The sequence below is a fragment of the Lampetra planeri genome, chromosome 21 (genome assembly GCF_965212315.1).
Source record: "Lampetra planeri chromosome 21, kcLamPlan1.2.h2, whole genome shotgun sequence".
NCBI lineage: Eukaryota > Metazoa > Chordata > Hyperoartia > Petromyzontiformes > Petromyzontidae > Lampetra > Lampetra planeri.
In genome coordinates, this window is record NC_136127.1 from 12,386,196 (window position 1) to 12,408,121 (window position 21,926).

The 21,926-nt window shown below is 45.2% G+C and overlaps 1 protein-coding gene and 1 long non-coding RNA gene across 6 annotated transcripts in view; one reads left to right on the top strand and one right to left on the bottom strand.

Moving 5' to 3' along the window:
- Positions 1-678: 678 nt before the first annotated feature.
- Positions 679-2,232, bottom strand: LOC144724710 (uncharacterized). 4 transcript variants are annotated; one of them, XR_013586568.1, is made up of 3 exons: positions 2,086-2,232; positions 1,710-1,954; positions 679-1,342 (listed from the first exon to the last, which is right to left on the bottom strand). It is a non-coding gene; the product is annotated as an uncharacterized LOC144724710 (long non-coding RNA). The 4 variants fall into 4 exon arrangements; XR_013586566.1 differs by having other exon boundaries at positions 1,737-2,232; XR_013586567.1 differs by having other exon boundaries at positions 679-1,330; positions 1,710-2,232.
- Positions 1,843-21,926, top strand: part of GPATCH8 (G-patch domain containing 8) — an 87,720-nt gene continuing 67,636 nt past the window's right edge. The window contains exons 1-5 of one of the 2 annotated variants that reach the window (XM_078604041.1): positions 1,843-2,081; positions 5,650-5,724; positions 8,691-8,763; positions 11,239-11,306; positions 14,065-14,151. In XM_078604041.1, coding sequence (XP_078460167.1) covers positions 2,037-2,081; positions 5,650-5,724; positions 8,691-8,763; positions 11,239-11,306; positions 14,065-14,151 — 348 coding nt within the window. In that variant the 5' untranslated portion in view covers positions 1,843-2,036. Of the gene's footprint in view, positions 2,082-5,649; positions 5,725-8,690; positions 8,764-10,607; positions 10,637-11,238; positions 11,307-14,064; positions 14,152-21,926 lie in introns of those variants that run through there. The other variant, XM_078604042.1, reaches the window with a different exon arrangement.

A 21,926-nucleotide genomic window follows, 5' to 3' on the forward strand; every position in this document is an offset into this window, starting at 1 on the left:
TTGTTACAATTTAGAATTCTTAACAATGCTGTGAATTGCAGTGCCTCTAGTGGCTGCAAGGGTGATGTGAACCCATCACATTCAGAATCCTTATTTTAACTGGAGCAATCCGATGAGCTATAAAGCTCTTTTTCACGGATGTCCAACAATGTACAGTACCGAATAAATGAACAATACTGAATAAGTGAACAATAACACACGAGTCTCTTCCCCTTGACAATTCGATTATTAGTCACGATTCGTCACGATTCGTGGTCGTGATTCGATTCAAGAGCCGAGTGTCCACCACGCGGTGGTGGAACGCAGCGTCACCGTCGGCCGCAGGCGCGGCGGTCGCGCGGATTGCAACCAACACCGGTCGGTTAGCACGACTCGTCGCGTGATGAGCGAGCGTGGGAATCGATTTGAATCCCTTCATTTAAATCGCTTCTACTGGACATGTGTTTAAAAAAAAAAGAGCTGTATTACTTTGTAGCTCATCGGATTCCTCCAGTTTAAATATTCTGATTCTACCCGAATGCGACCGCAGTCCCACGATCCAACTACTGACGTCAGTGCTCGTCATCTCTGTTCGGTTGTTGAATCAGAATCTTTGTTTAGACCGGATCCGATGAGCTATTAAGCTCTGTTTCATCAAGTAATAACATATACATGTGTAATGACGACTTGACACACTTCTCTTGAGATGGCACTTTATTGAAGACACGTTCACTTGACATCAGGCGAAGACCCCACTGCAACAGCCCCGAGTCTCCTGCGCATCTCCCTTTTATACTGACACGAAGCCACGCCCCCCCTTCTCGCTGACTCTGGACGCTCGCTCCACCGGTAGACTCCACCGGCAGACTCCACCGTCCTCTTCCGTCGCCTGACCACGCTCCCTTTCTCGATCATTCTCGTAGCCACCAGTCCCTTCACACTCACAGCTGACTCCCCTGTCATTACCTCCCGTGGCCACCAGTCCCTTCACACTCACAGCTGACTCCCCTGTCATTACCTCCCATGGCCACCAGTCCCTTCGCACTCACAGCTGACTCCCCTGTCATTACCTCCCATAGCCACCAGTCCCTTCGCACTCACAGCTGACTCCCCTGTCATTACCTCCCGTGGCCACCAGTCCCTTCACACTCGCAGCTGACTCCCCTGTCATTACCTCCCGTGGCCACTAGTCCACTCACACCGCATGTAGACTCTCCTGTCATTACACAAGTCACACAAAATGGGCGGCTTAGAAGACGAGCTGGGGTTGAGCAGGGCACGTGGGCTCGATGGTCGAGACGAAGTCCGGAGTGGCGGCCAAATCCCCACACGTCTTTCATCCAGCAGTGGACTGCAAAAGTACCTGACCATCAAGCATGTGCATGATTTCCTCATACAAATTCTTATATATTAAAAAATATATATATAGTACGTGTTAACATTTAATTCGTGACGTTCATATGAATGTTCACTGAATATTAAATTGAAAGGGGATTTTGCCAATACGATTGTATCGGCGTCCGTGGCGTAATACGCGATTATTTTCGAGGTCGATGATCTAGTTGCGTGACGTCATCGCATCAACATCAATCCGTGACGTTCCTGCCGTACCGTGACGCCACGAGACTGGCGTGACGTCATACGCAACATCCCTCGCGGCATGGGTGGTGGTAGCTAGGCCCCTGACGCCATTAAACGTCACCCCGCCGCGGAACTCGGCGTCACCGCACCTGTGGATACGTGTGACGTCACCGCACCTGTGGACACGTGGCACGTCACCGCGCCTGTGGACCCGTATTGACGTCACTGCGCCTGTGGACACGTGGTGACGTCACCGCGCCTGTGGACCCGTGCGATATTGCCGCGCCTGTGGACCCGTGTGACGTCAGCGCGCCTGTGGATCCGTGTGACGTCAACGCGCCTGTGGACCCGTGTGACGTCGCCGCGCCTGTGGACCCTTATGACGTCAACGCGCCTGTGGACCAGAATTGACGTCAGGAGAAGCACAGCGGCGCAGTCCGTGCGCGGCAACGGTGCTGCAATCGACGTTCGCGAACATGGCCGACAAATTCTCAAGGTTCAACGACGATCGCGAGTTCCAAGTACGTGTCCTTGTCGAGCGCCGCTGACGACGCGAACCCGTCGGAGAGCGCGGCGGAAACGAGGCAGGGAGAGATGCGAGGCAACGCGGAGTCGAGGCCTCAGCCCCCCCCTCACCGCGCCCGTCCACACCGCCTCTCTCTAAGGCCGTGGTCCCGCGTCCTCCACATTTCCCAGTCCGCTTAGGCGCCACGAGTTGTTATGCGCGGCTCTGATTGGCTCCCCGTGCGTCACGTGGAGTGAAGGTAGCCAATCGCGCGCCGGCAGTGACGGCCGCCTCGCCTATTCGGCGTGGGAAATTGAGTCGCCGTCTGCCGCTGGGGCGTGGGTGATGGCTACGGGGTTATCGCTACGGGCTTCGCACGGCCAGGGGTTGAGGTGTCGGCACCGGTGTCCTCGGCCGAGGGATTGAGAAGTGGAGGGTTCGAGTGGCCGGGCAGGCCTCGGGTGGAGGAGAGTTCAAGGCGGGCGGCGGTGGAGTGAGGAGACAATGGGGGCATGGCCGCGGGGCAGCTCCGGGCAAGGACGCGGGGCCCGGGGTGGCTGGGCTAGGGCGGGGAGGGCAGTCTGTGGTGAGGAGGGCAGTCTGTTGGTGAGGAGGGCAGTCTGTTGGTGAGGAGGGCAGTCTGTGGTGAGGGCAGTCTGTGGTGAGGGCAGTCTGTGGTGAGGGCAGTCTGTGGTGAGGGCAGTCTGTGGTGAGGGCAGTCTGTGGTGAGGGCAGTCTGTGGTGAGGGCAGTCTGTGGTGAGGGCAGTCTGTGGTGAAGGCAGTCTGTGGTGAGGGCAGAGAGCAAGGCAGCACGGGTCTTGATATCGCACGGCGTTCATAGAGCAGGGAAGGGGAGCCAAGAGGGATTGGGGACAGTTTTGCGTTGGGAGAGATTAGTACAATGTAGCAGGGAGAGGGAATTCTACAAGGCAGTATGGAGATGTTGTTAGTCCTGTACAATGGAGCAGGGGACGATAGTTGTGCAGTGTAGCATCGAGACAGCATTGCAATGCCAGACTCAAAATACGTATGTATCCTGGAGGAATCCGATAAGCTATAAAGCTCTTTTTACACAAATGTACAGGAAGATAGCAGGACAATTAAGCAGGGAGAAGGATTAGGGAGAGAGAGGAGTAACGCAGATGAGCAGCAGGCTAAGGGAAGCAGTGGAAGGAGGAGAGGGGTGAATGGCCGCTTGCTGATCAAGGCCTTGAAAGTGGCTGGCAGACGCGGCCCATGGCACGCACTGCAGCAGCAGCAGCGGCGGCATGGCCACGTCTCTCTGGCAGCAGCAAGACGGACGAGCCCTCCTCGGTCCCTGCCACCGCTCGAGGAGACACGGGGCCTTGTGTCCTTCCTTCGTGGACGACTGTCGGGCAGGCAGCTGTCAAAATACGTGCATCGGTTGTGTGTACACGTCGTCAGAAGCAAATCCTCGCACAGCACACAAACGAGTGCGAGTGGCGATTGTGTACGGGTCCAAGCCAGCCGATGTTCTAATTATAGTAGGTTCGTTTAGAGCAACCTAATCGCGCGTTAAAACGTGTGTACGCTTTTGTAATCAATACCCATGCAGTTGTCCCGAACCCCTCGGCAGTAGGAATGTTTGACACACGGCTCGCACGCATTTGGCGAGGCGAGGTTTGATGAGTGTTGCCTGGTGCATAAAGGCCTTCGTTTACAAGAGACAATGAATTGCCTATCTTGGGCCATTTGTAAACACATCCCTCGTACATAGCTGTGCACAATGCGGGCGACATTGCTTCTTGAACCTAAGAGTATGAATTATTGAACCCATTTCATCAGTCACAGTTCAAAATAATGACAATGCTAACCTCTCTTATGAAACCGATAATACTGCCAATACTCAAACCTTGTTATGAAACAATCTTCCACCTACTCGGACGCAATAGACAAATAATACTAGAGATAAAGGCGGCCCTAGGTTATTGGCAGCGGTTAAAGGAATTGAAAATTTATGCGAATGTTATTTCGCTACCCGTGTACCATTACGTCATGTGGAAACACATTGCATAATTGTTAACGGTGGGTTGTGTTTACTGATGAGTGCTTTTACATTTTGGTGTCTGGAAATAGCTTGGTCAATAAAGTACAATCAATTAGATTTTTTTTACTTACAACCAAGATTTATGACCCATTTAGTCAAAAAAAATAGACTATTGACAATGCTCACGCAATTTGTGTTAATTACGCTTAAATAAAATAAACTTGGCAGGGTAAAACATTTTACTCGTTCGTGGGACTATTCGAAGGAAATGTGAATTTGCTGAACACTCAAAAGTGTCATTTAAAGCGATAACGTGAATACGCCGTTCATTAATCTTTTAGTACATGTTTGTCACGGCAAATATTACAAAGGAAGATCACCGACCACTCCAGGGATGTCAACCGTATCCCTCTATGACCTCAAATTTATGTGTATGCTGCACATTCTAAGTATATCAATAATTGAAGACCCATTTAGTCGTGATCCTTATCAAACACTGCTATATGTTAATAGCATGTAACTAGCATGCGAATACGTGGAACGTTTACATTTGAAGCTGCGTACGGATTAGCACGCGTGGCTACGTGCGGTGCGAAAGAAGTTCAACGTACATGCATGCATACGACATCGTGCCTTTCAAACGTGATGGCGATGCAACGTGAATAAAAAAAATATTAGGACATGCGTCTGTCATGGCATTTGGCTCCGAGTTACACATTTTGAAGATTTGCTGCAAGGACATGCGCGTTTTTTCGCATCAATATAATTATCACTTGTTCACTGGTACTCAATGAAAATGGAGCACTGTCACACCACACATTTCTCTGACCTTTATTGATCAATGACCAAGTCACGTGCTCAATCTCGCCAGAACTCCGATCCCAAAGAGGGTTGAGGCTGGATAGCGCTTGATGGAGCAACCACCATGCCCAAAGCTGCTGTTCGTTGGCTGTGGGGCTGTGTTATGGGCAGCGGAGGGTCCTGCAGGAAGTCCACTGTTGTATTGTACTTGCTCCCATCTCTTTGCTCCATACCTTCAACCAACCGCACCGACCAGCAAAATAAAATAATAATAATAGGCTTTTTCCCCTTTTTTCTGGCAACAAAACTGAAACCTTTTTACAAGGATTCATGTCTGCATTAACCACAATACTTGCAGTCAAAATGCAAACAAAAAACATACTATGATAATATATGCATTGTCCTTGAAACTGATTGGTCCACACCAAGGGACGGCTTTCTTTTGAGCCTCGACCCAATCAGTTTCAAGGACAATGCATATATTATCATAGTATGTTTTTTGCTTGCATTTTGACTGCAAGTATTGTGGTTAATGCGGACATGAATCCTTGGACAAAGGTTTCAGTTTTGTTGCCAGAAAAAAGGGGAAAACCCCGATTATTATATTTTTGTACTAGCAAAGGAGGTCTAATGACAGCAAAATAAAGTTTGCTTAAACCACCCCCACGGCACGCGGTGAAACCTTCAATCCATCGGAGGATTTGCAAAATGCAACATCCATGCACTGGGCTGCTACAAAGTGCTAAGGTTTGGTCATGTGATGTGTTTCCACAGGGCAGCCACTTTGATCAGTATGAGGAAGGCCACCTGGACCTGGAACAGGCCTCCTTGGACAAGCCCATAGAAGCGGTAAGAGCTACTCCTGAGTGAGCGTTTTGGGTGCCCAGTCACCATTAGCGGCAGCACGCGATAAAGTGTCTACCAGCCGAGGTAATATACGTGACAGCCACCGTACACCGATGCATGACGTGCTGACATTTGGCACGCTGCTTCTTCCCGTATATCGCTCGCGATTGGATGAAATCGTTGCGTAGAATGTTCAATTTTTTTTTATTTGTACTTCTGCCACCTTTGAGAATTACTTAAACATTCTGTTGGTCACATTCGATGTGCAAGTGTTTTTTGTTGATTAAATGCGTACAATTTTTTTTACCTGTGTTAAGCTTCCCGTGGGCTGACGGTATGGAAGCTAATAACGTCCATTGAATAGTTCAGTTGTTCGAGACTCATTTAAATACATTCTACGTGAATATGTTTTCGCTACAGCTAATTACTATAACAGTTTTAATAATAATGAAAATAACAGTTATTGAATTAGACAAAATGTTTGTTTTTCTTTTAATCTGCAGTGGATCAAAAAATCCGTATAAAATAATTACTTTCTGTAAGTATTTAACATCTGCATGTCATATGAAGTATTATAATTTAAAGGTGTGTGATTTGGTATAATCTGTGTATTAAGCTCTCGCTGTGTGTGCTTGAGACGATGTGTGTGTGCTATTGAACAATGCGGCACGGTGTTTTAGCGTGGGCTGGGGAGGAGGGGAGAGTTGGTTTGGAAAATCTGTCCATCCTCTGCCTTCAGATTTCTCTGCAGTTTAACCAATGGTTGGGCAGCTTGTGTCACTTGTAGGTTCGTACAGCCTGCTTTGCCTCTCTCTTCTTTAGTCAAGTCTCAGATTTTTGAGCATCGCAGACATTCGCTTGAACTTTACCTGCATGCTATTCGGTTGCATGTTTGTCTCTGTGAGTTTTGTGCTTCTGCGTCTTGGATTTTCTCCAGATCGGCAATGCAGAAATCAACTCGATTAAAAACACTGGCCTCGCCGTTGGCAGTTGCGTAATATTTACAGCAGTCTAAATTAACATCACGTTTCTGCATCGCTGTGTGTAGCTGCTTGTGTCGGTCGTGAGTTGGCTTTATTTTTAAATATATAGTGTAGTGATTTATACATGCTTCGGACATGTAAGTTGAATTCATGGAACAATTTTTTATTAACCGGAACACACAACAAACGTGTGCTGAACAATTACAAATATGCATTTTTTTTTCCTCCCCACCCCAAGCAATGTAACGCAAGTAAGTTGGAGAGATTAAAAAAAGTGTACTCCTTAATGCGTTTTTCAATCCATGAATTCAAGAGCAGTGTATCACACAAAGGAGAAGGTCAGGTTCCTTATTCAGGCCTCAGCCATTTTGTCATCAATTCTGAAGCACTGACATTTGCTGTTTGTTATCGCCTGCTCATCCAATGGCTGTTTGGTTCATCTGGCTTTCATTACTGTTTTACGTAAATAGTGTTGAGTGTGCTAACTGGCAACTGAATGGCCAGAAGTCCTTTCTAAAAGTCTTCTCTGAAAGCATGAATTAATCACGTCCAGCAGTAGTCCAGTAACCGGGTGTGGTGAGCGCGTGTACTTATTGTTGTGTTGCCGGAGCCCCCTCCTCATTCCTGCTTTAAACCGAAAACAAACCCGTCGAATGATGTGCCCACCTGCATTGCCTTTCTTTAGTCTTCTTAACGTGTCACCTTGTATTGTTAGTCACCTTACAAGAGTTTTTTGTAGAATGCGGAAGTACCCAGTATTTCAACCACAGTTTCTTAATTTCTGTTACATTTTAACTGTTTTTTTGACAGCCCAATATTTTAAAGCAAGGTTCGTATTGAAATGCTTTAAGTCGACTTGCACTGCTTCTAAAATGGCATTCGCTTCATTTTCTTGATTTTTTTCATTTCCCCCTCCCTCATCTAAAAAGATAAATGTATTCATCATGTTATCAAGCCCACGGTGGATAGTGGCTGCTCAGCAGAGTCTTGCAAATTAACTCGGATACTCTGGTTGAGAAATATCCAGTTTCACACGTGTCCGTAACTCTCGACCTGAATGCTTCATTCTACTCCGTGTGTTTCGTGTCGTTTATGTGTAATTTTATTTACTTATAACCTCGAACTTGCTGAGGACCCACCTATGGTCACTGCTCAGGCATCAAAAAAAATGTTTCTTTACCCCATTCATTTAGTATATTCCCACACTAACAGCTTCTGCTTTGAGAGCCTGTCCATTTTGCTTGCTCAGCTTTTTAAGACAGTTTGTGTACGAATCGTGTATTTGTCCAGCAAGCGTAATTCTTAATCTTCACATGGTGTGCTAACATCCAGTGTTTATTTTATTTCCTCCTAACACCTCGTGTCCCCTGTTGATCAATGTTGCCTGCATGTCATATGTTGATCCCAATCAGTTTTATTTCCTGAGTTTTGGCAGTGGCTTTGTTTGGGCTCTTCTGATGGGGAAGTTACATGCACTTATTAATCGTGAACAACAAATGCTTTCTGCACACTGTTAGTAATGAGCTTTTTATTTCTGGTTAAACACAAAAATATATCTTTATTTTATGCTGCTTTCAGGTAGTGTGTAACACTTGAATCAAAAGGGCTGCAAATACTGCTTTCAGGTCAATATGTTTTGCAGGCATTTTATGCAAGAAGGACTTTAAAATCTTTGTTTTGTTTGTCTTAAAGAAACACGTACTGCATAAATTACATCGTGATTGGGCCTGTCATCATTTGTAAGCTTATTATGAACTTTGATCAGCGTACTTGCTTTTTTGAACGTCAAAAGAAGGCGGTGTGTAATGTAATGGAACGTGTCGCCCTGCATACAGAGCACAGCCATGCAAGTGTGGTCATGCAAAGTGGTCTGAAAGCATTTTTGCCAACGCAGTAGCGCGCAGTTGGTTGCTGCACGTGGTAACGCATCTGCTCGCCTGGAATAGGTGTTATGGGAGGCCTCTCTGTTTTGTTTGCATCTCTCAGGATAACATCGGCCACCGGCTGCTGCAGAAGCATGGGTGGAAAGAGGGCAAGGGCCTTGGGAAGAACCTGCACGGTGAGTCACTGCCGCAGGCCTCCGTCGTCGTGTTTAAGGTCCTGATTTCCACACCAGAGTGTATTTCAATTGTATGAATACACAATATCATATTCGTTGCAATTGATATTCCACGAAGCTGCTGTTCAATGGGGTTGACTAACGTTTGTCGTATGTCTGTTTTAATATTGAGATTTGTATTTCATCAATAGAAATACCCACCACAATGTATGGAGCAGCATGCAATAATAGTTTACAGGGACTGAAATAGGAGCTGAGGCGGACTCTAAACTTAACCCAAGCGCTCTGCTTAAGCCTGCCCAGGCCTTCCAAAGGGGAGGGCGTGCAAGGTTTGGTCATTGGAAGTGAATGAATAGCACTTACATTAACCATTCACTTTTAAATGTCCAAGTGTAGTCTTCCGAGTTCGACAGCGTGCTGAGCTTGTTCTCTCAGTTTCTCACCACTTGCATCTGCGGGAATCTTCAGGAATACGATGGCCGCAGTCAGAGCCGTCCATAGGGGGTCCGCGGCCCGGGGCAAATCCAACCGTGTAGGCCTCTCGACGCCTTCAAACTTAACCGAAAGCATTACATCTGACACCACCGTGACGTCGAAGCGCGGGACCCCCCACAGCGTGGGGCACGGGGCTGTTGACCCGATTCGCCGTACCCTAGGGACGGCTCTGGCCCGCAGTAGTGCTTGGCGGAAGATGGAGAGGAGAAAAAGGCTCCGCACGCGGCCTAACCCAGAAAGGCCACACTTGGATTACGAGTGGCTGCGAAAACCTACGTGCACTTTGAACTCTTGTGAGTGCACTAAAACACGGGCCAACGGATTTTGCCTCTACAGTTACGGTTTTAACGGGCTCCGGTGAAACATTTGAAAAAAAACAAATTCCCCCTTTGCTATGCAGTGTGCGGACTTGCTTTAAAAAAAACAATCATACGTAACTTAGGACAATAACTACTTTCATATAAAATGACTGCGTGTTTTAATTAGATGTGCTCTCCTAAAGCGTGTCACTCTATTGTAAGAAACCAGAGGATTTGCAGGGAGAAGGCAGGTGCAGGGGAGGGTAAATGCCTGCTTGAGCAGCTGTTCCTTGCCCTGCCTTTGTGAAGCCAGACACGTCCACGGCTGCTTCAAAGTTGTTCACTTGGTTTGTTGCAGTTAAGGTCTGCAGAGTGAATTTACTCTGTTGTGAAGTAGAACAACTAAAGTAATTTATTTACGTAGACAGGAAGGGCACACACCTTTCAACGCGTTGTTGTCTGTCGTAGCAGAATAAGGACACAAAAACGAACTAATTGGTTGAACGGCAAATTGGAAAAACCACGAGAAAGCGATCGACAACATCGTACAATGTGAACTTTAGGCCGAATCTTGCCTCCAGTGGTGGAGGAGGCAGTAAACTCCCACCTCACCAATTCCTTACCGGCTGCCTCCAAGGAAAAGGTATTTGATGTGTATTCATCAATATTGTCGTTTTGACTACAGTTGAGCCTTTGTCTCCTCAGCCAGCAGGGGGCAATGTTCGCTCACGCTTTGTTATCAATTGTCTGAAACAAAAAAAACACTTAACCGTAGTAGTCCAGCGGACGTACGTAAAGGAGAAGTTCATTTGCACGAGCTGAACCAATGGAACAACTCTGATGTGTTTTCATTTTTGTGGCCGTTTCATTTGGTAAGGACGTTCACAGACGGGCTACCATTCATAACGCTTTGGCAGTGTCTCCACCAGTCGATGTTGCATCCTTGGAATATTACCCGATCAGCTAACGTCACCATTGGCTTTCTTTTTGTTTTTATGTAAGACTGCCACGGTTAGTTCATTCTAACTAGTGCTTTCATTCTTTTTGCAGCAGAGTGAGCCTGGAAGTGTTGGTTGATGGTAAATTTGATCGTTTTGCTGCCCAAAATAATTTTTTTTGCACATATCATGGCCACAAACACAGTGGACACTATCGTTCGTTAAGCACAAATTACTATAAATTTGTGTCTCCCATTTTTCCTTCCATGAGTCCAATGCTACCGTATGTGTGTGTGTGAGTGTGTGCTTTTATAGAAAATAATTTATAATTGAAAGCTGACTTGTTTAGATCCCGTGATCTAAAATGCTATTTTAAAAGCAGGTAATTGCTTCGGGGCTTGGGATCTAATGTTTTACGTACTCTGATGTTTCGTTTCAAAAGCATTACATTTTTGATTTTGTCCACTAATGTTTGTCTTTTTCACAAAAGCTGTCAAATATTTACTCTGTCAGATTGTCTTCCCAAAAGGAGATTACAAGACTAATGCTCTGACTTTGCTTTTCATATTGTCGGGGCCAAGGGCATGCAGGAGACTTGTTGTCAATTTGTGAAAATACCACAACACTTTGAGAAAAAGACAAACTTTTGTTTGCTTTGGGTTATCATTAAACAATACAGCTGGATGACTAACACGTTTTACACTGTTTAGTTTTCCTACATTCTCAACGTTTAACTTTTACAGGAAGGAGAGACCCGATCCCGATTATCATCAAGAATGACTACATGGGCATGGGCCGGCTGGAGATGGAGGTGAGAATTGGATTTGTCGCCAATCTGGTTGTGTTGTGTAACAAATCTAACGGGTCACGGGTGTGAAACATCGTGCCACCCAATCATAAACAGGTCGGCCTTCACATCTGCTAAACATACATTGTTCCATTAAACATTCTGTTTTGTTACAATGATTTCAACTACTTAATAGATTGTGGAACATATATTCTGGTGAATTACATTGCGGTGGTTGTGTGCTGATCATTGCTTTCTAAAACTATCAATCATTTATAAACATGTGTAACCCATTTAACTGCCTGTAGTGTAAAGGGGGATGCGGGTAAGGGAATGCAACTACAAAACAATATTCATCATGGTCATAATAATATCGATTGGACAATCACGTTAGGATGGCCAATGCTAATGTGGAGCAGCTGTATTAATTATACATCACCTTGGTGTAATGGGTGCTCTTTCACTATCAGCTCCTGCTGTTAAAATTACCAAATCATTACTGAGCATTCCAGTGGGGCGGGAGTGTTGAAAACCGTTCATTCTGAACAAGCTGAGTTAAACTTTTTTTTATATTGAGAAAATATAATTAAAGTCAAATTATTTGTGTTAATTTTCGCCAAACCGTAAGTACCCAGTGCTGGACTATGTAAAGTACAATGTAAAGTGTTGGGTTTTTTTCATATTATCTTGAAACTTTTGGAAATCTGCCTAATCATTTGTCTCACATTTGCAAACAAGTTTCACGTGTTGCCTTGAAAATCCAATTCTCAAAGTGCAATCCAGAGCCGTGAACCGACTGTTTAGTAATTGTGTTCCCTTGAAATCCTAGTGAAATTTTACTCCGTCTGCTGTTAATGGTTTTTGTGAAAGCATTTAACAGTTAAAACATTATAGCAGTGAGCACACTGAAATGTAAAAGTCGTGTAATGATAAATATAAGCAATATGTCCGTGTACCTAAGGAATAATGCATTTAATCAGTATATTATTACCTGCACTGACGTGGATCATAAACGTGAAAACTTAAAACGAAAGTGAAACAAAGAGCCGAAAAGTACCCGGATAAGCGTGAGGGGGAATACGTTTCAGTTTAAACTGCAACAAAAAGAGGAACACATCGGTCAGCGAGCAAACACAAATTATAGACATCATATTGCCTGTTCGGCAAAGCAGCTGAACTTGAGAAACCATCCCAATAGCAGAGTACTGATGGGCGGTGGTCAAGGCTGGTGACGGAGCGGCAGCCGAAGGAGAGAACATCCCCGAAGGGAATGGTCACCGTGGAGACGGAGCAATGAGATATGGAGGTCGTGTGCAGGACCCAGATGGGTGCTTCCATCACGAGGGCATGAGGAATGTCGACAACTCGTAAATGTGCCTTGATCTAGCAGTGCAGAGAGCGTGGCTGATGGGTAGGATAACGATTGACGGTTCAGATGTGCACGGGCACAAGCGCTCATTTCTGATGAAAATACTGCTGCGGAGGGGAAGTCGGGCAGAGGGCATTCCTTTCGTGCGTATTATACATTTTTCAGAGGTTTTTGTTTTTTTACCAAAACAAATTGTATTTTAGTAAAGTGGAAAAAAAAAGTGCGGCGTTTTGATGAAATTGAACTGGCGTGTAAAGGAGTGTAATCGACGTGAAGGTGGTTTCCTCGTGAGGTCAGGAGTCAGTCGAGGTTGGCAGTTAATGCAAGTGGTCATGAGCAGCGTGCACATCTAACCCGATCTTGTGGGCTGTTTGAGCAGTCCTAGGAAAAGAAGCCGCAGCACATTTATTTATTTACGCAAGCCTTTTATTCCAATTAGAGTTCATGGTACAGAGGGCTGAGGCTGGATAGTGCTTGCATGCGGGGTCATTATTATACCATACATAAAATGAGTGCTATTGGCTTCTGTAAGGCTACATCATGATCGGTAAATGGCAGTGTAGCAGTTTCAATTGTTGTACTGCACTGTGCTCCCATGTCTATGCTACACTGGCCAGTACGGTCAAATAACCCCCATTCAGTAGAGGATTGCCAGCTGAACATGGTTACGTGTGTCATCGACTAAAATAATAAAATGAATGATGAAAAAGCCCTGCGTAGCTTAATGTACAAATGAACATTAGACAAGATCGATTTTTCAGAAACTTAACAGCTGGCCAAAACACAACGATAATATTGTAATATTCAAATAATACATTTCGAAATCGTTAAAGGCTGTTTGGAAGATTAAAGATACATAAGAAAGTCTGTGATCCATCAGTGGATTAACACAACGGGCTTTACATTTACAGTACAAACTATACCTGATCTAACAAAAACAACATTGTCATCTATCCCTGGTAGTCCATGAACCCAGATCAGATATTTCACTTGTCTGTACCACTTCACTTTGCTTGGCTTTAGTTCTTCCATGTTGCTTATATGGCCAATAACATTGATTTCAGTGATAACCATTTGAAATCCATTGGATTGTTGTACAATTTACTCTTATTTGTCGTATAAATATATTTGCACAACTAACGCACCTCAAGTGGTACTGATTTTTGCTCTGGACCATGGACTATTAGTTGCAACAATTGTGGGATCTCCACTGATACCCTGGCTGTCAACGCTGCTCTCTCATGGCCCGTCCTTGGCAGTCTTTGTCAGCTGTTGTGCCGGCTCATCAGTCCACGTGATCATAGTCGTCATCCACCTGAGATCGTGGGTCATCCTTGCGCAACGAATAGTACGGTGCAGATGATGAGATCGTGCCCCTGCAAGTGTGGGTAACTCCTTGCCGCGTCTGTGCAGATGGACTTTGCCGAGGAGGTCACGGAGCGGCGTCGGGTGATGGAGATCGAAAAGGAGGACACCGATGAACTGAGACAGAAGTACAAGGTATGGCGGCAGTGATGCATCGCTGAGCACTTGCTCCTTTGCGTTTTAAACGACACCCCATGCCACTACTGTGGCTCTCTGATGTGTTTTTGGGTTATACTGAATGGAGCGGCTCGAGGGAGAGCTCCATTACGTTCCTGAAGAAGCTCCCACCATGTGGAGCGAAACGTCGGACACCCCAATCAACGCGCGGTACAACCCGAACAACACCGGAGAGCCGTCCCCCATGGTCTTTGCGCTGCAGTTTATTTCCCAGTCAACGTGGTGGAACCTCTGCGGAAGTTTCTTCACCACAGCCTCTGTAAAAACACTGGTAAAATGTATGCATTGCAGGAGCTTGGGGTAGCTCTCAAACTAAGAGGCTTTTCATCTCTTTCGCCTACGGTGATGTGCACACCTTCACTCATCACCATCACCACCTCTTGGATGCATCCTCACTCATCCGCTCGTATCCAGTGGGCACGATTGCCCGTGCAGCGCGGCGTGACGTTGCTGCGCTTTGCTTTCAGTTCACTTTTGTCCGTTACCCACGATGTGTTACGTTTGTGGAGCGCAATGGAACGGCGTCGAGTGTTGCATCTCAAGAGATGCGCCAAATAGCAGAGGTGTGGACTCGAGTCATGTGACTTGGACTCGAGTCAGACTCGAGTCATGAATTTGATGACTTGCGACTCGACTTGGACTTGCATAACAATGACTTTGTCCCACCTATGAGATGTGGACTCGAGTCATGTGACTTGGACTCGAGTCAGACTCGAGTCATGAATTTGATGACTTGCGACTCGACTTGGACTTGCATAACAATGACTTTGTCCCACCTCTGCCAAATAGCATGCAAAGTTAAAGTGTAATGTTAAGGTTCGCCACAGTTTATTACGTTCTATTAAAGCCCAGAACCGATTTAGCCTGTCTTAAGCCAGTTTGCCCGATTGATGGTAACTGTTCCATCGGCTAATTATCTATGGCCAATCAGGAGAGCTATAAAATTGCAGGAAATGCCGTAAAACACATTTGTTGTTTTTGGCAAGTGCTAAAATAACCCATAATTGTACATTTATAAAATATTGGCTCGTATATGATTTCATTTAAAGCGACGAAAATGATAAACGTATGAAAGAATGCCCGATATATCTTTTCAGTATTATACACTGATTGTAATTTACAATATTTTTCAATGGGTAATCTGTTGGACAGTGATGCAGGTAAGTGATAATTCATCCCTTTTTTAATTTATTTTCGACGTGCACTTAAAGTGCCTCGTACATCACACCATCTGCTGCCCCGCAAAACTCCGTAATGGTTGGATCAGGACATTCTTTCCAACGCGGTAAGTATCACCCCCACCGCCACGGCCTGCCAAAAGGATGCAGGAGTCAACACAGCGGAGAGGGAGAGAGAAGCACAATAACAAGGGAGATGGCGGCAGTTAAAATGCCACGCTCGCTCAGTGGGTGGTTTTAATGTGTGGTGCCTCAATGAAGTTCTCCTGATTATTGCATTAATCCAACGTACAGCTTCTCTAATATGAGATGCGTTTGTGCGTATTGTCTACATTGGGTGGCACATGAGCGGCGGGGTGCTTGCAAATTAGACCTTGGGTTTCAACTCGAGCTTTCGTCCGCTGCGCATCACTCCGATGTATTTCTGCGCTGCGAGCGCGTGTCGTTCGGCACGGGCGTCGGGACGTTTCGCTTCTTGGAGAAGCTCCAAGGAAACGCGAAGAGCGAAACGTCGGGCGTGGCGCCGAGCGACGCGCGGCACAGGTCGATCACGCGACATGAGCGGAGCGCCACAAACGTCGACGCTCTTTTCGCCGCTTAATGAGCCACCTTGGCTGTGTCCACAGCTTGATTGCCTCAAAGATTTCTCATTTCAGTCGCGTGAAAAATAGGGAATTAAGAACCAGCCGTTGAATAAAATATGCCTCGTCTCCAGTCAATGGTTGTACAAGGAGGAGGAGGACAATAAAGATTGCATTTATGAGTCATTTGGGGTCCGTCAAAACATAGGAGCCGGGGATTTATTCATTAAAGATGAAATGTATGTATTGACTTTGGCAGTTTATTTCAGAAGCAGTGTTTCTTCTTCATATAGGGAATGTAAACACACTTTGGGGAAAAAACTGCAGCGTTGATTGCAGTATGCTTGCCCTCATGGCATTGCAAAGGGCAGCGTTGTTTTGAGGGAACTTATGCCAGATATATTGTCTTGGTATAGAGCGTAGTATAGTGAAGTTTGATTTAATATTTTTTGCTCGCCACAGATGTTTGAAAAGGCGTTATGTGACCTATATTATGCAGCAAGTGCAAATGACTTAATTACATAATCGTCCTTTGGGAGCATGGTACAGCTGTCACGTTTATGTATTTGACGTTAAATTGTCCTGCGTCGCGGTTAAACGATAAATTAAAGTGGCGAGTGTTAAAAGCCTTTGGCCCCCCGTTTCCATTTTCGGTACATTTATGTTCTGTCCTCTCAACTCTGGCACATGTATCACTGTCCAGTATCATAACAATACCCTTTATTTTTTTATCAAAGTGATGAGTAAAAAGCACAAGCATTTAAAATTGTCCATAACTTGTGCACTGCTGTGCTGGAGTGCTGTCATGAGAAAAATACAAATAGCTGCCACAAAATGAAAAATGCACGAATACAGCGGCCGGCGAGAGTCCTCGATATCACCCCTGGACTCCTGCTGTGTTTATTTGAGTCCCTTGAACAGGCTCCAAGCGTGCGAGTGATGCGTGACGGATGATTCACGTGTGGGAAGCGACGCTTTGATCTTTGGGACCAGTGCAGATCGGCATTCCGTGCGTGGCAGAACGTCATTCAGCAAAGGCCCTGCCAACATTATAGTTGGTTCATTGGTGCGCCTATATGGACGCTCATTACGTACACTAAAAACAAATTAATTCTTCACGCCGTCTTTATCAATCCATTGCTGAGTGAAGGCCTCCTCATGCCGTGTCGCTCAGTTTTCCACCGTATTTGACCACACCGGCTTTGCTGGTTGGTGAATTGGTTTGGGGGGCAGAGTCCAGTTCAGAGGTCACTCGCCACTGATGGTAGTCGTGGCTGGGAATTGAACTCCAGTTCCCAGATCCATGGCGTGGTGCGCTAACCACCGTGTCGCTGCTCCACGCCACTACGGGTATCAGCGTTGATTACGTGGCTTTACGTTATATTTTATAAATTTGTACCCAACACTCATAAGTGTAAATATAAAAGTTTTATCTGCAGGAAAACTCCTGTAATTTGTTAATGGAGAATGAGCCGGTATTGTGTGGGACAGCAGAATGTGAGCTCAATTTACATTGATCTGCAAGATCTATTGTACTTCTTAAGTGTAGCTTAATAATCATACGTCATGCCTTCACGTCAAACATATTAATCTAAGTGAAATTTACAGTAAATGCCTCTCGTTGCTGAAAACCCAGCGTCCGTGGGACTTCCAGATCTTCAATTATTCATGCCACTTTAGAAATCGACTTAGAATTCCAAAGGTGCTTCTCAATTTATGAATATATATCACAGCATTGCAAGGCCACTGATGTACGGACCCCAAAGACACTGGGGGATCTGAAACGTGTGTGGATGCCCAGAAAAAAAACACCCTTGCCACCATAGTCAACAGTGGGCAGTGCTGTACTCGGCAACGTGCATAATGCCAGTGGAGTGGCAAGTGAAATTGAGAGGAGGCCTCTGCGTTGAGTGTGTTTATGATGCCGGGGGGCAGTGGAGCGAGCGTGCAGCCACCAGACCGATTTGCTGAAATGCAGAAATTGGATGTGGCGATTGCTTCTCGGTCTCGAATGAAATGATTGATTTTATTCATCTTGTCTCAATATTAAGTTACCCATGATGTAGTTAGCTATAGATTTAATTTGTTGCGTCGTAATAGTTTATATATTTTTTTTACAATATGTAAATCGCCTCTGCAGCTTGTGGATGGTTACACCTTGTGATTGTTGAGATGACGCAGGTGTGGCAGCCTGCTGTTTATATAAATAAAAATGTACATTCAGCAGTTGAAATCACAGCGTTTCAAATTGCCCTAGGTCTCATTTTTGTCACGTTGTGGTGCTGGCTGCTATAAATACACTTGCAAGATTCAAATCCAGTCTAACACGTCGGTGAGTTTCTGCTCAAATGGGCATTGAGGCAGTGGTCATCTCCTGATTACAGCGCTGAGCCAGTTGTGAAAATTCCGCATTCATATGGTGGGGGAGAGTCTATACTTAGGACCACCTCTGTTGACCTTTTCACGAGTGGTATGTAATTGATTGACCCCAGAGGTATGATGGGCGGATTCAACCCCTAATCAAGGTGAACTTGCAGCCTTCAGTTGTGAGGCAATCTCTTACCACTCAGCCACATGGCCAGTTTTCCTTTGACATGTAACATTTTGATTAAAATATGAGCGTACAGACTGTCAAACATTAATTAAAATTAAACGATATTACAGTGTCACACTGAACCACAAGTGAGCACGTGACTGGACTATGGCTTGACGTCCTGTACCCATTGTTCTAGTTGTGTTCCCTTATCACCATCATCACGGTTGTTAACTGCATTGTTCCACCGTTGTCTTTGCTCAAACCTCCACGCGACCAGAGACATGGCTCTGGAAACGTTTCGCCACTTGCTGCCATTTGGGTTTCACTCCCTACAAGGTCATTTATAACCTTATCAGAATACGTTGTCACAAGAGCCTGCAATCTCGAACCACAATCTGCTTGCTTTCCTGTGTACCTTTTCTGGTTTTTTGACTTAACACGACCTTGAGAACTCGTCCGTGTGATTTTCTGGAGATACAATCCAACTTCCAGCACCAGAGTTGCTCGCTCTGAATTATTGCACTAAGTGGTGTGTCCTGTGATCGATGGCGAAGTCATCAGTGTGATGTATCGGCCGTTGATTTGCGTTCCACAAAATGCAAGGATTTTGAAGGCTTTCTTCACAGTTGATTTTAGATCTTGCAGTTGCTCACGATGCCACTTCGTATGTAACGGTTTGCCACTTCTGATGATTGAACCACTGCTATATAAACATGAGCTGTTTACCGAGTCTCACATTTCACAAAATTCCTTGGCTTGTTCATTAAATTTATCCATGTGTTTTCCCGTGTCATTATTGTTCCTGCCCTATATCTGTTGCTTCAATGATTCATATTTAACGTTTTGAATTTGTCACTGTTTTCAAACGCTGTTTGATTTAAAGACATCCCACCGTGTAATCGTTGACATTCATTTTTGAAATTAATTATTTAGTTTTGCTCTGCCTTCATAATTAAACCATTAATTAAAAAATAGAATAAGCCTGACATCCTAAAAGCAAGTGACTGAAAAGTCCAGGCAACTAATGACTACAGGCAACCCACATTTAACCTCATAATTAAATTATCAGCTGCAGTGCATCAGGCTTGCGTATATACATGCGCTCCGTCCAAATGACGACATTAGATTAGATTTGACCCAGGGACTAACAGGTCGGTCATACACGATGTACCCTCCAAACAAGGAAACTTAAAAAATAACATTAGCGTGCAAAGCTTAGTGCATTATTTGTAAAAAAATACATAGGGAGCACATATCCAAGTCAATTACCCTTGTTGTACTGCACGCAAGCTAAAGTCTTTGTGTATGTATTGAATTAATTATCGGGCATTGGGCAGTCACATTGTTATATTGGTAGGAAAAATAAACAAACCTCGACTATATTGCATTGCTTAAAAAGGGCATAAAAACATGGCTGTGCATATATCTGTGAAAATACGAATCGCCGTTATTGCTTCGCGTGAGAACGAGGCGGGAATGTGCCTCACTTGAGAAGTGTAGTTTTTAGTTTACCTAATTATCATTTCCGACATCATTCCACCGCTCCAACTTGGGTACACGAGTTTTTAATTTGCGATGCCGTCACATTGCGCGTGTGGCATCGCGACGGAACCCAATCTGGTGTGTAGCCCAATTATTATTACCCGTCTTTGAAAATGACTGATTACTGCTGTGCTGCTCCCTTGAATTACCGTGATGATTGTGAGCACTTCATTTATTTGAAACATAATATATTATACGCCGCTCCCCTGGGGCTGCCAAGTGAGCCCTCGTGTCAGCTGTGTTCATTTAAAACCTTCGCCGCCAAATGTTTTTCGTGAAGGGGCTGTAGAATGTAGCCGCCGCCTTCCTGGTGCCTTCAAACAAGCGGCGAAAAACATATATTACGCTGTGTTTCTTGTGTTTAAAGATACTGTTCATCATTCTTGACAGTGGGGAAATAGGTGTGCCAAAAGAATAATGCTTAAAAAATTCATCCTGCCTCGAGAACCACTTAAAATCCCCTAGTCCCCGAGCGTTGATTTCTGGTTTTATGTTTCGCTTGTTGGCAGTTTAACATTTTCCTGTTAATTCCTGTCTGCCGCGTTTCACTGCATTTTGATCCTGCGAATGGGACACACTTCAAAACATTTCCGGAGCAAATATGCCAATTCTTCTGAGAAGCTCAGTCGCCCATTTGCCCATCTTTGAATTGGCAACGTTGATTCAAGTCTTTCCCACTGACATTTCATTAAAGTCTTTGCTCGCTAGCCATTAGGCGCAAGGCTGGCTGTGACTTAACAGAAAATACCTATAAGTGTCTATTATGGCCCTGTCATTATCATGGCAGCTCTGCTGAGGATGGCCTGGATGCGTTTTAACTCGCATGTTTATGTGACCAATGCAGAATTGAACGCTAATGAGCGCTAGCAAATACAATTTACAACAAGTTTTTCTATATTCTGTGATCTGCACAAACAAAGCGTTGAGCTTGCACCTCCGAATGGTGGTTTGCTATGTAAACAGCATTCACGGACCGAGTGTGAACATACCAAACCCATTCTTTTATACACTGCCACCGCTGTGCGTTTCATTTTGAATCCTCACCACTGCCATCTCAAAAGGACGATACCTGGGTACATGCCAGACACTGTACAGTTTCTCATTTAATAAGCAATGTTCCCATGACTGAATTATTGTAACAAGCTTAGTGCCATATCTCACATGTATAGTTTTACCCACATTCTTCGCTGGTTTGTGCTGGAAGACCTGCTTTGCATGGAAGGAATGTCACTTCGTAAGCAGTCGACCGTGGTTTCTAAAACTTGCCATCTTGTGCCTCGGAACCGGGTGTTCTGAAAGACGTGGACTCAAGGGAGCATCGGGCGTGCGGGTAGGCGGGCGTGCGTGTGTGTGTGCGTGCCAGTCTTCTGCCCATGATAGAAACTGTAACAATGCAGGCTTGAAATAAGGGAGTTTTTAGTTTATTTTTAAATTCAGAGGTCACCGCTTTGATTCTATTTTCCGGTGTGGCAGTTTAAACGAGAAGCGAATTTCATTAAAACCGCTGAGCAGTGTTCGCGGGTAAACCGCAAGTCACGTGTCTTGTCGTAGTGTGGGTCGTTCCACCTGTTCCAACATGTCTGCTCCACGTGGAATGTGTGACCAATTACTTTCATGGAGGCCCTTCCATCAGCAGTGGCATGAGCAAGCAATTGCAGGGCTGCACCTTCACCATTTTAAAGATGATTTTTTTTACTGAAACGTCACCGGTGATTGAGTGTCAGCCAGGGGAAGGATCGCACCCGAGAGCATGACGAATGTGGAGATGGAGCGATGAAATGAGCTCTTGTGTAGGAGTGATGGATTGCGTTATCGCAAGACCACCAGGGATGGTGATAGCGTAGGGAAATCTTCAACTAACAGTGGCTAGAACGTGGTTAATGTTTCACATATTTA